This window comes from Alnus glutinosa, chromosome 8 (genome assembly GCF_958979055.1).
Source record: "Alnus glutinosa chromosome 8, dhAlnGlut1.1, whole genome shotgun sequence".
NCBI lineage: Eukaryota > Viridiplantae > Streptophyta > Magnoliopsida > Fagales > Betulaceae > Alnus > Alnus glutinosa.
In genome coordinates this window covers 7,899,717-7,916,969 of record NC_084893.1, presented here as the reverse complement: position 1 = coordinate 7,916,969, position 17,253 = coordinate 7,899,717, and the positions used below count along the sequence as shown (strand labels likewise).

Here is a 17,253-nt window from a genome sequence, read left to right as displayed (position 1 = left end):
AATAACTATGACCTTTCACCTTTTTTTTTTTTTCTTTCTTATTTTTTATTTTTTATTTTTTATTTTTTATTTTATTTTTTGTGGTGGGGGGTTCAATCTCTTGTCTATCATCTCAATTCTAAATGGTATGGTTATTAATGAAAACTAAAAAGTTTAACAAAATAAGTGTCTCGACTTTAAATGGTATGATTACATATGAAAAATAAATATCTCATTATTTTTAGAATATAAAATCAGTGTCTGGATTCTTAGTGGTATGATTAAAGATGGGCAATTGGGCACCATCTTTACTCATTGATAATTTTTTTTTTTTTTTTTTGGAAGAAGATAAAGACAAGTTTAAAAAAGATCAAATAAATATTCCCTTTTAAGAAAGTGGAAATTTTATTTTGGGATATTTCAAAAAATAAAGCAAGACACTAAATTGAGACAGGGGGAGTACTAACTTGTTTAGATGAAAGTTTTTATCCTTGATTAGATTGAAAATGCTTTGATGGTATTGTGATAAACAAAAAAATTACACACTAGAAAACTACTAAAATATGCGTTTTTTATTTTTATTTTTTTTAAGGAAACTTTACTTACCCCTAATCTTTTATACTTTTGCAATCACTCTCCCAAATTTCAAAAACTCTCGATGCTAAATATTCAAATTTAAAAAGTTTGCAATGTCACTTATCCGTTAGAATTTTCTGTTAAATCTTAATGGTCGACGTGAAAATTTTCAAATTACCATTTTTTTTTTTTAAAAAAAAATGATATGCTCCACGGCTGAGCCACAACCGAAGTTTTTTTTAAATGATTTAATTAGGATAATTTTTTTTTTTTTTTTTTTCAGGAATATAAAGGATATTTCACTCTTTTACAATTTGATTTGACCATAAACTCTCACGGTAAGGTTAACATTGTAAACTTTTTAAACCTCTTTTTTTTTTAATAGTAAGTTACATGCACACCCGATGCCCGATGGGACACGACCTCAACCGTCATCTTGCTACAAATTAATAAGTACCCATTGGTTAGATAGACTTTTGTAATCATCAAAATACAAATGCTAAGTCACAAAAGTTAGTAACTTGTTTAGCACATATATTTTGTCCTAATAATTCATACTCAAGTAAAAGTGACATTTGTCTATTATCTTTTGTCAGTTTCTAGATAATATTAGCATACAAATTATCAAATGTTGATGGTTTATTAATATCCTTGATTGTGCAAGCCTCAACTTTGCCAAGGTCTTACCTTTTATAGGAAGAAGTCGTCAAAATCAAATTAGTTGAACTAGTCTTCCTTAATCTGGAAGAGATGAGAGAAATTAATAGAGTTTACCGGCCAAAAACTTGTAAAAAAAATGAAGAAAATCAAGAGAAGAGTAGGTGGGTGTGATCAAGTTTATAATTTGATTTGTATTATTCAACCACAATAATTTTTTATTTTTTATTTTTATTTTAAAAAAAAACACGTCTACAGTGAAGATTTTCTCGCTTTAACGTGGACATCCCTGAACTTTCATGTCAGTTTCCAACCTTCAGGACTTTTCGTGACGCGATTTGTGTTTCGCTTGACCCACGCTTTTGCTAAAAGTCCTCCTTTGAAGCCGTCTCTCTCTCTCTCTCACACATATATTGACTGTGGGCGGGTGCAAACTCTTCATTCTTGCGAGGCTATCTCCCTCATTTGGTGGAACTTCTGAGGTACCCAGATTGTGCTGCTCACCAGCGATGATTATTGATTGTTTGGATGGATTTGGTTTCTGGGTTTTGATTATTTAACCTCTTAAATCTTTCTATCTATCTGGGTTCTCGCGTTTGTCTTCTTTGCTTTCTTGCTTTTATCGCTCGGTCAATGCCAATTTCCTTTCTTTTTCCTAGTTCTTTCGGGATATAAAAACAAAACATAACCCATGTTTCCTTTTAACTCAGTATAACAGTATGTATGTGCTTTATAATCATTTTCTACACTTGTTCTTGAATTCTCACTTCTGGAATTCAGGTACTATTTGTTGATATCTTACATGGGTTGCGCTATTTTTGTTATTTTGTTTTCCTAATCCTCTGTTTGGTTGGTGAGAAATTGGAGGAAAATAAAAGGGAAATCAAAGTTTTGGGTTTTATGTTTTTTATTGTTTTGGCAGTTAGAGAATAAAAGTCATGCCAGCCAAGTCAAATTTTTGTCTTAGGCTCATCCTAGAGTTGGTTTTAGTTTTCTGGGTTCTCACATGATGAATAAATTTTTTATTCAAGAATTTTTTTTTTCCCCTGAATTTTCCTTTCCACCTAGCAGAGCATATGGGTATGTTGATTGTTTGATTGTGCTTATATTATTTCTAATAAAATTGATAATAGAGTTTTTTTTTTTTTTTTGTCAAAGTGTCCCACAACATCTCTTCTTTCAAAAATATAAATTTGAAAACCATGATTAACTTTTCATGATTGCCTTGGTTATATCACCTCTTGCTATAGGAATTTGGGACATGCTTTAGGACTCTTACTTTATATGTCTAGCTCTCCTGCTTCGTGGTAATGATTTTTCTTTTTTCCCCTGTTTTCGTGGTGATGGATAGCCTTGGCTGTATTGCTCTTTTGGGTTTATTTATTTGATTTTTCTCAGCTATAATATTAAGCTGTTTTCTAGTTTTGAAGACTCCATGCTTTTATATTAAATGCTCTTTGAATTTCACTTATTCGCTTTCATTTGTCTCTCTTTGTAACTAGTGGCACAATCTCACATATTGTTCTTGTTTGCTTCCACAGGATCATTGTTGATCTCTGTACAGTTCTATAGTATCGTTGTTTCATCTGCAAGATCTTGTACACCGTCATATTTCTGACTGGATTCTGCATATTATTCATTGGAAAATGTTTGGTTTAAAGAAATCTCCTGTGAAGATTGCTAAACATAACTCAGTTGACCCTGGATATCCTGTTCACTCTGGCTCGAACCCTTTTGATGATGATTTGGATATTAAGAAAAAGCATAATTCCTCTAGGAGGACTTCTTCTGAGCCTGACCTACTTGCACCAAATTTTGGCACCAACCCTTTTGATGATGATGAGGGGAAAACAACCTCTTCTTCTTCATCTTCATATGTGCATACCTCAGCAGCGAGAAACCGGTACAAGAATGATTTCCGTGACTCAGGTGGATTAGAGAATCAATCAGTGCAAGAACTGGAGAACCTTGCTGTGTACAAGGCTGAGGAGACCACGAAGTCAGTCAACAGCTGCCTGAAGATAGCAGAGGACATAAGAGAGGATGCGACCAAAACTTTGGTTGTCTTGCACCAGCAGGGTGAGCAAATTACCAGGACCCACATGGTTGCTGCCGATATTGATCATGATCTTAGTCGGGTATGCCTCTTATTTGTCAAATCAGAATTTATGCTTTAAGAAAATAGTACATATAAATAAACAAAAAACTAAAGTGGTATGTTCCATTGAGATTTTCTTGGCATATCGTCTGTTCTTCACCCGCATTAATACTGATCTTGAAATTAATAGGCTTTGACATGGGAGCTTTACGTCCTTTATTACATGTAAATTTTTAATATTTGTCCGTTTTACCAGTTCACTATGACATGATTGTCTTTGATATGGTCCATCTGTGCCGCTTCAATCTTCATAATAATATGTAGATAGTCATTGATTTAGGATATAATTTGCATGCTTTAGGAATTTTATTAGGAATGTCTCTGTGTGGGAAATAGCTTTTCATTTTATGGGTTTTGATCCTCGTCCTAGTTTGAGAACTAAAGGAGTCATGACTTTTATTAGTTTTAGTTTCAACCTTTTTAATAACTGAGCAAGCTTTTACACACACACACACACACAAAATACAATGAAAATTATCAAGCCTTTCAGTTCCACCATGCTTTCTAAATGTAGTTACGTGGGTGGAAAACAATGAGGAAGAACATCGAGGACACCAAATCAAGGATGAGTACCACCAATTTCTAACCTGGTGCTGTGGTAACTATATCACCAGAATTGTACAACCCTATTATTACCATAACTAGTCCACTATTGCGCTGTCTACCTACAGCACCGCCCTCCTCAACTGCACCATCTCATTGTGTTCATTCATGCTGCTTTGCGGTCCCCCCCCCCCCCCCCCCCCCCCCCCAAAAAAAAAAAAAAAAAAGAAAAAGAAAAAGAAAAATAACCTAGAATATGTAGATATTTTGGTAAGAAAATAGTCTATGCTGTAGGCATCGAGATAAATATTTTAACAAGAAACAGGTTATTATATCTTGCTAGAGTTGGTACTTTTTAAGATAGATGGAGTGGGTGATCTATTGGATTTTTAATGTAGTTATCAAATGTCATCTTCACAATTTCTAATGTAGCTATTGTATGCATGCTATGCTTCTTGGAGACTCACATGTTTATTCTTTGACCTTATTTGTGTGAGCAATTGTCCCCACCCCAACCAAAAGAAAAAAAAATTCATCTTGAGAGAGAGAAAGAGAGCTTGAGATCACTTGATAGATCTGAGTTTCAGATATTGAGGCTTGGCCATTATAGGAGGTGGTCCTATTTATCAGTCTGAGAATATGAATGATGTGGTTATGTAGCTGGTTGCTAGCAAGTCCTGTTTGCATTGATATTAAGTTTGTTCCCTCTCTTCCTGTAGCACCCTCGCTCGAGTAAATACATCCGCAACATTACATTCACTTCATATCGTGGAGTTTCTCATTATAGATTATTTTTCACGTCTTCCTGGATTTGCAAAAGTAAAAGCAAAGTATTGTTAGTTAAAACATTATCACATACCAAGATATAAAAAGAAAATCAATTAAAAATGTGAAGACAGATGACCTGTAGGCTCAATTTCTTAGTATATTCTTCTCACTAGCCTTGACCTACTAAGTATTGCTTCTTTTGGTATCACAATCCTCTGATGGCAACTCCAATAGTCCTCTGGTTTTGAAGCTGTTGTTGCCTGTTTTTTTTTTTTTTTTTTTTTCCTTTCTATAATTTATATTGATCTTCTGAAGTGAAAGAGACAATTTCATTAATGTTTTTGCTTATTTCAGGGTGAGAAGCTTCTGGGTAGTCTTGGAGGCATGTTCTCTAAGACTTGGAAGCCAAAGAAGACACGCCCAATACAAGGCCCTGTTATCACAGGAGGTTAATTTTCTTTCTTCTATACTCTCCATGACTCATCTGTCATTTTGTTCCCCTCAAATATTAAAGATTAAATTGGCTTTCGAAAACGAGAAAAAGAACACTGGCAATGACTGAACTATGTTTGCCTTACAACTTTGTGTGCACTTTACTTCTTTTTCTTCTTTTGTTTTGTTTTCTTAATGTGTCAATTACTTGGTTTTGTAGAAAATTCAGCCAGAAGAAATGGTAGCCACTTGGAGCAGAGAGAGAAGTTAGGCATAACTTCTGCACCCAGGGGACGGTCCAACACACTAAACCCACCTGCTGAACCAACAAATGCACTTCAGAAAGTTGAGGCATGTATTTCTTTTCATTATTTAAGCAACAGTTACTGGCTTTTGAAGACGGCATGAAACAACCCAATCAAACCACCCTCATTGAGTTGGTCTGCATTGATTTTTGAGGGGTCATCTGATTACAAGTGCATTTTAGCACTTGTAAACAGACATACTCAACATGTGTTTCACTATTATGGGTTGGTATATCAATTTACTAAAGTTGGCTCAGAGTTGTGTATGCCTGACTTTTGTTTACAGAGTTGGCTCAATTAGAAAGGGAAGAGATGGAATTTGGTTGGTTATTGGTTCAGTTCGTAATTTAATTTAAACCACGACTGGTGGCAGCCTAGCCTGATTAAACAAATTGAACCAACCCAAATGTTGCTTCTGTGGATTTTTCTTTCTTTTGGCGAGTTCGATTTGATTCCCAACCAAACTGTTTGGTTCTTGATTCTTCTCCAACCCAAACCAAAACTAACCATGCTTGCAATACGTTTTGTTTGCTTGGCATATAAATTTTATTTTTTTTCTTTCTTCCTGTATACCCGACTTATGTTAACAGAGTGGTTTGTTTTGTGCTTGTGGTTCAAATATCGGAGGCTTGAGCTTGAACACACGATATCATACCTTCAATATCATCCCTTTCCCTTTTTCTCTTCCCAAAAGAAAGAGGAAAATCCTTTTATTTTTATTTAGCCATCTTTGTTTAATGGGAACTATTCTTGAATTGGAAAATTCTGCCACAAATCTATTCTGTTTGCTTAGTTTTTCTTGTGGCTTTCCAGGCGCATTATTTATCTCTCATTTAATCTTATCATTTTGTTTACAGGTGGAAAAGGTGAAGCAGGATGATGGACTAAATGATCTAAGTAATCTCTTGGTTGAGCTCAAGGGGATGGCTGTGGACATGGGGACAGAAATTGGGAGGTTGGTTATGTTGATCCAATTACATTGGTCTATTTGATTTTTAGCCATTTTTTTTGAAAAAAAAAAAAAAAAAAAATACAAAACAAAGTGGGGAAGGATGCTATGTTCTTGAAACTGTCAATTTCTGTATCATCTTCTGCCTTTTTGTATCCTGAAAAGATCTAACTACATTCCTCGTGCTTATTGCAGCCAGAACAAGGCTCTGGATCATCTCCAGGATGATGTTGATGTGCTGGGCTTCCGTGTAAAAGAGGGTAATCGACGTGCTCGTCATTTACTTCACAAGTAGAGCCCAAATTCATCAGAGCTCAAACTCTCTCTTTCTTTTTTTCTTTTTTGTTATGCGATTATGGACATGGATTAGACAATCTTTTGTCATCTACAAACAACATTGACACAATATTTGTATACCAGGATCTTACTTCCAGTCTTATGCCATTTTACGCCTTAATACTTCTTTGAATATGAACATGATATTTTTAAAGGTAGCCTCTTTGCTGGGATTATGCCTACAAGTGCCAACCCTACCACCGGAAAGCTGCCGTTAGAAGACGACCTGAAATAGAAACCCGACTTCCTAATAATCAAAATTGGACATTTTCGCGGTTTCAAGAGTTATTTGCAAGGGCTCAAACTTACATGCATGGTGTAGGATCCGGCTACTATCCGGTACTTTCCGGATCCCATGGTGTATATAACCTTTTCCATCCAAAATAACAGTGAAATTTGATGAAGGGAGCAAATACTTCAATTTGAGTTCTGAGTTACATTAATTTAAAGTTTAAGGGGTAAAGTATAATTTATCTAAAACTTAAATATTCTTACTTTGTAGGGCAGCCAAAAAGCCCCCCTAATCCTCTGCAGCAAGATCCAGCCACATCAATTATTGGATAGCACCAAACTTCAATATGGCCTTAAATATGGCAGACCCCAGAATGAGTGCTAAAGAATTTTAAGTGAAATTTGAATATCCACTCTTCATTAGGCACACTTAATTCCATTTCTAGTCGCATTTTAAAAAAAAGTTGCTCCAGGACATGTTCCCCTCTTACAATCAGTCTCTCTGAAGCATAGGAGAAGGAGAAGTGTCATAGTGTTGTTCCTCTTTAAATACATGACCAATTATAAGGCCTGGCATATGCCTCCCCAAGTCTATAGTCAGGCAGAAGCTCTTATTTCTATTCACTACCTTGTCAACCTTTGATAAATTAAAGAGAAACGGAAAAGTCTTCGTAAAAATTAGCAAGATCTAAAATATTCAAAGAGAAGTTAGGAACAACCCAATCCAAAACAGATCTTAAAAAAAAAAAACAAAAAGGCTCTTAAACAAATCACATTGGACTTACAATCCTCGAATAGGGGCCAATTCATTTCTTTCCAAATGCTCCACATTAAGAATGCATGAATAAGTTTACAGATTGACTGCTTGGGATGTCCCCACCCTTGAGTCCTCCAACAATGAAGTAGCTCTTGGATGTTGCTAGGTATTAGTGATCTATGGCATTTGAGTGGGTGGATTATAAAAGTGTTTATAGATACTAAGTCCCACATTGATTCCTTAATAGGTGAGATAGAGCAGTCCTATAGAGCTCTAATTGTAACTTGAGCAGTCCTTTTGGAGTGATAGCATAAATTTGGCTAGCGCTTTTCCTATATCGTTCGAATGGTATCAGAGTAACTTAGTAACACCATGTAGCGATGAAGCACTGCAAGACATGGGTCTTAATGAGGACGTTAATGATTTGAGTGAGGGGAGATTGTGACACTCCATAAAGCTAGTCCCACATTGAATAGATGAATTGCCTACATTGATTAGGTGGATTACAAATGTGATACTCATGAGTACTAAATTCCACATTAGTTCTTTACAAGGTGAGATAGGGCTTTATGAACGATTTCAAGGAGTTTCAATAACAACTTGACTAGTCCATTTGCAGTGATAGCTTAGATTTAACTAGTACTTTCTATGGGTTATTACAACATGCATGCAATGTTCTACCAAAGGAACCCCTGTCCATCTCTTTTCATGCATGAGCTACATTTCTATTGTTCAACCACAAACAGAAACTATTCTAAGTAAACAAATTGCCCAACTTGTAAGTCTCTCAAGTGGGTGCGCGTCCTTGGATGCTCAGCCCGTCGTATGTGTTGTATGTGCAGACTAGTGAAAAACGATGAATCACATGACAACTATAAGTATTTCACTTGCTCAAGCCAAAAGTTTAAACCATAAACCATACACCAGTAAACTTCTATGAAATTTTAACCTTTAGAACATTCTACTTTGAATTGAAACCACCAGCTTGAAAGTCTAATCCTTTACCCTAAGAGTTCACCATCCACAATTATAAACCCCATAAGTCCAGTACATCATGTGAAAAAATATAGGTTGAAAACCCTGTGCTTTTTCAGTAAACAGTCCTAAAACGTCTACTGTAACTTACACTGATTAGTGTACAACAACTATATCTGCTCAAACATTTCTCACTTTGTATAAGTCTATCAGCAAACAAGGTGCAAACACTTATTTTGATTCGAAATAATACAAAACCCAATTATTCAACAAATTGAATTCCCCATATTACCGCGCACAGATTACACATCTTAATCCTAAAACGCACCTCCAACACCCCAAACTAATTCCTCTCACTTAGTATATAACTTGCCTTAACTTCTTCTATCTGGGTATTCCTCAGAATCCATAGAACTCGTCAAGAAAAATCAAAACCCATTAATGAAACCCTTAAAACACATTAGAAACAACTCAAATACCAGTCACAAAATAAAGCCGAACTAAGCTATCAAATCCATAAAAATCATAGAGATGATTATTACTCAATAAACCCATCATCCAGTAAATTCAGAGACCACCATAAATCCAAAATCAAAATCGTCACTTTACTATAACAATAACAAAAAAATATTTAGCCAAAAATTTAAATACAAAGAAAGAAAAAGACCGTCCTCAAGAGCTAAGACAAGGAAGTACCATAAATTTTGGGACTTGGATTTCAGGGTTTGATGTCCATGATGCTCTTGACCTTGGGAGCGTAGAAGGAGTAGACGACGGCCTGTCTCTTTGCGATCTCGAGCTGGGCCTTGCCGTCAGAGAAGGCGGAGGCGAGCACGTCCCGGTCCGTCAGGTTCCGGTTCTGGCGAAACCCGTCGACGGTTCGGCACTTGGTGTACTCCCTTATGTTGTAATCACTGAACTGCCGGGCCGTGCGTAGAAGCGCCCGGAAAAGCGACAGCACCTCCGACCTCGTCGGTACAATTGATGCTGTAGTTGACGCCATTTCTCTACTGCTCTGCAGGGGAGAGAGAGAGAGAGAGCGATATCGTATAGGACTGCCTAGAAGAAGCTGGCCAAAGCTGACACGCTCGCAGCTCGCTTTCCTTATGTTTGGATTGGGCCTAACCCTCCTGCAAGCAAACTCATAGGGCCCAAAGGCGATGGTGCCGTTTGGTAGGAGTGAGCAAAAACTTGCATACCCGCAGGCCTCTCCCCGCCCCGCCCCTCAATACACGGGTTTTAAGTGTTTTTTGGCGGGTACGGGTTGGATTTTGCCCAACCCGTGCGGGGCGGGGCGCGGGTTGGGGTTTTAAAAGACCCCGAGGACCCGCCCCGCCCCACCCCCGGGAAGAAAAAGAAATCGAAAAAAAAAGTTATAAAGTATACCCTCGCACAATTGCACACCTCACTTTCATCTTTTCTAGAGTCTTCATCTTTTCTAACCCTAGTGCCTTCAAGAAGGCCCGAAGGCTTCCACTTGTGTTCGTCAACTATGGTGATCCGGCTCGCGAGAACAATTGTAACATCTCCGAGATCATGGTCTCTGATCCGATCCAGAGATCGACGGCGGGGGTGGCCTTTGGTGGGTCCAGACCTAGGTGGGCCTCCTCCTCCTCTTCTTCTTCTTCATCAACATCGTCACCTTCATCGTCGAACACATCTCCCAAGACGGAGAAGAAGCTTACGGACCATTTGTCGACCGTCATAGACGCCGTCAACGACCGTAAACTCCCTCCTCAGCTTCGTGGCCAACGCAACTCCGTCAGGTTCTCCTCATCGGCTGTCTCCTTTATTCATATATATGTCAGTCTATGGGTGTATTAGAAGCTGAAATATTCAACAACTTTTTTTTAGCCCATTAAAAAAGAATTGGGTTTGTCAATTTCTTTTTTGTATTATTTTTTGGTTCAGTTTAATTATGCAATTCATGCGTGTAACTAAGAATTTCGGTTCTTTTTTAATCAACCATCATGTGGTTAAGACTATGAGAATGTTTGTTCAATTCTGGTTTGTGAAAATCCCAGCAATTGAAACCATTGATTAATGGGTGTTCTTGTGTTCTTCTTTGTTTGACACGAATTCTGGTCTGGTGTGTGACCTTCGTGGGTGTGATTTGGGCAGATCAGAACATGTATAGAATCCTTTCAAAGAACGGGTGTGCACCGAAGTGGGTTGAACTTAACAAAGAAATAAGGAATCAAATTTCGGAATGGCGATCGGCATTAAAGAAAGGAAACCTAGCAGATCCCCGCATACCTGCGGATCCCCGCCCCATCCCCAACCGCCCCGCACTGATACAGGAGGATTTTAGTGGGAGGGAACTCGTACCCCTGCGGGGCGGGGCCAAAAAAGGGGTATCCCCGCCCCCTCCCCGTCCCATGCTCAGCCCTACTGTTTGGTTCGGAGAATTTGATTTATAAATCTTGAAATATTCTATTCAAGACCCATTAATTCACGTGTTATCCTTTGTTTGTGTTGTAAATATGATGTTTTTGTGTGCTTTTGTGTTTTGTCTTATTTTCAGGTCTTAATTGGAAACAAGTTTAAATCATCAGAAGTAGACTTGAAAAGATTAATTTAAGAGGTTCCTGCCAAGAGAAAAGCGGACAAGTCTTAAAATCACAATTCGATCGATCGACTTTATATCCGATCGAGCGAAAATCGATTGTACGACACAGGACATCCGATCGATCTAAAATCGATTGATCGACGTGCGAATTCGATCGAGCGATTTCAAATTTTACGGATAAACCTGCAGATATCAACACAATCTTTATGTTATTCAAAATTCAAAATCAAGTTGTGCGATTGAAATGAGATATCGACACTCTTCATTTATGCGGCTGAGATGGATTGTTTGAGAGATATTTGATATATCAAATTTTCTATAAATAGATAAGAGCCGAGAGAGAGATAAATAGTTTTTGATAATTAGTTTTCTTTTGTATTTTTAGTTGCAATCCTTTGATGCAACCTTTTCATTTACATTTTCTAGAGAGCTTAGATTAATTTATTTTAATTTTGTAAGTCATTTTAATTCCGTTTTTATTCAATAAAGCTTTGATTTACTTTGATGCAATTTCTTTTCTTATTTATTTTCAACAATCTTTTCTTATTTCTTTAGTATTTGTTTCCTTTTCTTTTTGAGACAACTCTGGAATCCGAAAATTCCAAAGAGCGTAACCTAGTCTCTTTAATGCTTTTCTTTAGTATTTCTTTTTCAATTTCCTTGTTCTTCATTGTTTAGTTATAGTTTAGTTTCCTTTTTGTAAAGATTAAAATAATTGTTGTGTAAGTATTGTTGGTAGAAGCAATTTTGATTTGTAGTTTCTAATTCCTCTTAAAGAAATGGATTCTTCTTCTTCAATAAGAGAATCTCATTTCTTCATGGGTAGCTAAATTAATTATATGGTATTAATGGAACTCCATCCGACTGCCGTGACGTGATTATGTTATTCTTTGGATTTCTATATATGTGTAATGATTACATAGCCTAGAGGTTTACAAAACTCTTGTGAAACGTTCTTCAATCAATATTCAATCTTGAAAATAAGGTTTTTTTGTCTATAAGAACCCTTCAATTCTTGAATGAACTGAACGTTCATTTTTCTGTAATTAAGGGAACAATGACTATGTAATGATGCTCTTTGACATAATCTATGTGAACTTGATAAACCATGCTAGGGAACACATATTACTCCACATCATTTTAGTTTAAATGCTTTTTAAGATGTTTTTTTCATTATAATGTAATTTTTATGTGGATGATCCGTGCAAAACTAAGATGATTTATGCTTTTTCCATAGATATGTATGCTTGTTAAGAGGTCTTATAGTCTATGCTAGGGAGCATATTTCATTCATAAGTAGATGTTAGTTGGATGATTAATGTGTAACTGGATAGATTATTATTACCTTTTAACTTAAGTAGTTTCATGTTGAGGTCGTCGTGTGATTGACAATCATTACGCGCTTGTATTATGCATGTAAAGGAAATCCAAGATAGATATAATCTGCCATTGGTATGAGGATTGAGTGAAATCAATTCCCTATACTTTGCATTCAAGTCTCTCCATTTTTATTGTTCTTAGTTTGTGTTAACTTAGTTTTTAAAATCAAAACAAAATATCTTTTCAAGGTTAAATTCGATAACATCTTAAGTATTCCATTACGCAAAACAACATACACAATCCTTGTGATTCGACACCCTCACTATAGTATAAAGATTCATACTATTGTGAGTGGTTTATAAATATTAAAATCTACGTAGTCGTTCAAGCCGATTTAGTTTTCAAAACCAAAATCACTATTTTTAATCATCAGTGAAAGCACTACCAGTGATGCTTGCAAATCTGTATTTCAACGAGGACATAAATTTTCTACAAATTGAATTTTATCATCTAAAAGTGATATATGTTTTTTAAGCTATTAAAAAAGCATGTGACATACAATTAAAAAAACCTTGTACTTTTTACATGCAACAGACACATGTCACTATTAGAAGCTGGTTTGTATGAAATTTCAGGAAATTTTTGTCCAATTGGGAATGTGAAAATGATTAAGAATTTAATAAGATTTTTGTAAATATGAGATTCCTATGTTTAGTTTATCCTTTCATGTTTTTCAAAATATTTCTTTTGCTTCTCTATTCAAATACATAAGGCTCGTTTGATACAAAAGTGAATCCGATAGGATTTCTATTTTTTTCTTTTTTGGAATAAAGAACTTCATGACTTTTTAAAATATAATTTAGTTAATATTGCATCTTTATTAAATGTAAACCATACTACAACACCAAGCATACTGCCATCACTTTACGTGGTTTTCTACAAATAATGAGTCATGAAGTCAATGTTTTATATATATAAAACATACAATGAGTTATTAAGACAGATATGAAGACGTTTTCAGTTATTAATGCATTCACAAACATTGTTTATGCGTGTGATTACTAAGTATGGTGTTTAGAACGATTATTATATATATATATATATATATATATATATATATATATATATATATATATATATATATATATATATATATATAGGCATTTTTGTCCATTTAGAGAAAAAAAAAATTCATAGGGAATTTACATATATATCCAGCAAAAAGATTTAACTCGGGTTTTGGGTTTATTTCTTTGTGGGTTTAGTTGGGTTTATTTTGTGGGCTGCTTCTTGGGTGTTCTTTTGGGTTTGTTTGTTCTCTTTTTAGCTAGGTGCTTTCTTTGTACACTGCCGGTGTACTTAGAGGCTCCTTACACTTTTAATAAAACTCTTTATTACTAATAAAAAAAAAAAAGATTTAACTTAGGTTCCAATTAACTTAACCCTAGAGAGAGAGAGAGAGAGAGAGAGAGAGAGAGAAAGAGGCCATCTTGGAGGACTTGCTTCTCAAAGCTTTGAAAAGCTAATATATTGTGATAACACGGCTTAACTTAATCTTTAATCTTTAGTTTTTATGCATTATTATTACTATGATTTTCATACTTAAGCATGAGTAGTTGTTTTCATCTCACATGAGTTAAAGTTGGCATTTTTAAGAAATGAAAGCTGATTCTTGCAAAAAAAGTATGAACTCTAACGATAGATTTTTTTTATTTTTTTATTTTTTTAAATGTTAAAATAGTATCAAAGCATCTATATTTAGTACTTTAAGACACTTTTCCTTGTTAAGTAGCAATGGATTATGATTATAACAACAAAATCTAGTTCTTTTAATGTTTTTAAAGCCATGTATAAGGCCATACTTGATTATGTATGTGCATGATGTATATTATGACTCATTAAAATCATTAGGAGTCTTGGTTGAGCTTGATATTAGGTTTTGATATATTAAACTAAGTAAATATAGCTATTAGCATAACATCTACCTCGAGGATCGATTGTTCGATGAAGTCAGAATATGTTGATTAGGGTTAAGTGCACGATAAGGGTTTTCTAAACACATGATTATGGTTTCACATGTAAGATAGAGATTTTAGTATGAAATATGTCTAATATTAGAGTATGATTTGAAAAAACGTGAAGTTAATCTTTTAAAATGTTCGGATTGAGGATAAACAATCAAGGTAAGTAAATACTTACATAATGGTTAATCTGTTTTTGTCATGCAAATATGTTATAACTGAGCAACTCTTTTTATGACATTTTCAGTTACTAAAGTCTAATGCATATATTCTGTAAAATAAGGCTCATTGCATGCCAAGTTCCTTAATAATTTATTTATTAAGTCGCGGTCTTACGCAGTTACTTTTTCACCAGTAAAACATCTTGGTATTTTACAGTTTAACAGGTTTTCTCGAAAGCAGATTTGAGCAATTCGTAAGGTTGAAGATGCTAAAAGATAAGCTTGTGTAGGCAAGTTTGTATAGTATAGTTTAGACAATAATGTTTATTGTGAATTACTTTCTCTTGGAAGTTTTGTGTTTATATTTGACGAATAAGTGTTTCCTCTTTTCATTATATTTAACTCTGATAATTAGTGTTAAATGTAGTAATTCCAACTAATTACGAGTTAATTAGTGTTGAGGCGCTACGAGTAACACTCCAAGTTAATTATCATAGTTAATTAATTTTGGGGTGTTACAACACCCATTTCACATTGATTGACGTTGCGTGTTTTAAATGACTTTTATTTTATTTTTTTAAGTGATTGACATGAGCCGCTTAAAACACGCAACATTAGTCGGTAAGAAATGAGTATAATAAATAGGTGTGAAGAATAATATTACTGTAAGAAATATTATCAAATGATATCAAACTATCTAAAGAAATAAATTTGCATTTAATACGGTCTATGAATGATTGAATGACAAGTTCTCTCACCTGTTAAGAATATTATATTATTCCCCAAGTTTATTGTAACGCCTATGTGACGACCCCTTTTTTTTTTTGAAATCATACGAACGGGTCTTCTTAGTGGCACGACTGCATGTCGCTCAGCCAACATATGACATATGCCTCATAACATGCACATGATAATCAAAGTTATATCTATGTAGTGGAAAACATAATGATACAATCGTTAACTCAGGGGGAAACCATATCTAAAAATAAACATGTTGTTTACACAAAAGAGTCATACACATGTCTATTTGTTTAAGGCTTAATAACATTATAACTATTAAAAAAGAATGGTTACACAAAAGAATAAGTGACACATATGTCACGAGTCATATATAAAATACCCAAAAGAATGGACAACCCGTGGTCCATCACATTACGACTGTCGCATCGAGCTCTAGTCGTAATATCCCATATATAGTGCTACTGCATTGTCATCTAACTTTGAAGTACCTGCAGCCAAATGAACATCATCTATATGGTTGTTGGGGGGGGGGGGGGGTTTGCCACATCCGTATAGGTGAAAGGATGAGTTCACCGTCTCAATACATAATACCGAGACCTTAGTGATATTAAATTGACTGAGTTTTCGCAAAGAATTGACTTTTCTTTCTAGTCTTGCATATACTGTAACTGCTACCAATTTTATAAACTTTTGTTTGAAAATCCCAATAGCAGATACAGCAAACACCGACTAATAGAAAACATTTAAAGCATACTACGCAGCTGAGCTTATACATAGAAGTTTCATTGTTGGAAACAACTAAATATATTCTCACCTACTATAATATTTTCGATTTAGTAGCTTAGGCTTACATACACATGAGGGTGTTCGCATGCACGTAGACCTTAAGCTGGAAAACAATGGCATTTAAATCATGCAACCATTCGATAGAAATATACATAAGCTCTTTCCCATTGAGATTCTTGTGCGTACTAATACGTCCAGCAAAACTACTCATAGTATAAAAACATCACACTCATAAAACAATGCTATATATGCTCATGCAATGCACATTCTCATTTTTTTATGTCTTGGGAATTTAACCAAAGTATAGTGCTTCAAGGGAATCTAACCCAAGTAAGCACTCCATGGGAATTGAACCCAAGGTGAAGCACTTCTTGGGAATCTAACCCAAGTAAGTACCTCGTGGGTACCTCAAGAGAATCTAAATCAAGTAGGCACCTCATGAGAATCTAACCCATGTATAGTTTTATGTGGGCTATGAACCTCACTTCGATGCACGTTTAGCGTTCATATGCTTATGCCTCATGCCTTAAAACAATACATTTCATTTCATGGATCATATCTTTAACTCATGCTTTTGATATAAATCCATAAACAATTTAACACATCAACTCATCAATTGATATTTGCGTAATTTAAATCACAACAATAGCAGGCAATCAAACTTTTCAAATCAATTCAAATCACACTTTCATTCATGCATCAATTCATAAACATCATTGATATTTCAACATAATTGAAACTACTTAAAACATCCAAAACATATTGTCAACATATTGTCGGTTCGGTAATAAAATCTTATATCATTTGCAAATCTATTGAATAAGTACAAGTACATTTTTCTCAGTAAGTAAAATATTCATCTTGGCTGCGCGGATTTTGGTTCAACTAGGTTTCCTAAATTATCCTTGCAATGTGCCACTGTAAAATTACACGTTGCACATTATTAACATTTTTCTAATATTGGACTTACATTTAGCTCTTAAATTGCC

General features: G+C 35.1%; 2 protein-coding genes across 2 annotated transcripts; one reads left to right on the top strand and one right to left on the bottom strand.

Moving 5' to 3' along the window:
* Nucleotides 1-1,520: 1,520 nt before the first annotated feature.
* Nucleotides 1,521-6,838, top strand: LOC133874716 (SNAP25 homologous protein SNAP33). The gene is made up of 6 exons (XM_062312594.1): nucleotides 1,521-1,694; nucleotides 2,754-3,350; nucleotides 5,036-5,129; nucleotides 5,334-5,464; nucleotides 6,276-6,373; nucleotides 6,563-6,838. Exons 2-6 carry the CDS (start codon nucleotides 2,859-2,861, stop codon nucleotides 6,660-6,662), a joined length of 915 nt encoding a protein of 304 aa, XP_062168578.1. The 5' UTR covers nucleotides 1,521-1,694; nucleotides 2,754-2,858; the 3' UTR covers nucleotides 6,663-6,838.
* Nucleotides 6,839-9,167: 2,329 nt separating this feature from the next.
* Nucleotides 9,168-9,746, bottom strand: LOC133874717 (uncharacterized). Its single transcript, XM_062312595.1, has one exon. It carries the CDS (start codon nucleotides 9,667-9,669, stop codon nucleotides 9,385-9,387), a length of 285 nt encoding a protein of 94 aa, XP_062168579.1. The 5' UTR covers nucleotides 9,670-9,746; the 3' UTR covers nucleotides 9,168-9,384.
* Nucleotides 9,747-17,253: the final 7,507 nt, after the last annotated feature.

Bases quoted from the DNA above. Each gene is read 5' to 3' on its own strand.
- LOC133874716 (XM_062312594.1), top strand. From the start codon at position 2,859: ATGTTTGGTTTAAAGAAATCTCCTGTGAAGATTGCTAAACATAACTCA. The intron at 5,465-6,275 runs GCATGTATTTCT...TTTTGTTTACAG, and splicing joins ATGCACTTCAGAAAGTTGAG to GTGGAAAAGGTGAAGCAGGA. The intron at 6,374-6,562 runs GTTGGTTATGTT...TGCTTATTGCAG, and splicing joins ATGGGGACAGAAATTGGGAG to CCAGAACAAGGCTCTGGATC.
- LOC133874717 (XM_062312595.1), bottom strand. From the start codon at position 9,669: ATGGCGTCAACTACAGCATCAATTGTACCGACGAGGTCGGAGGTGCTG.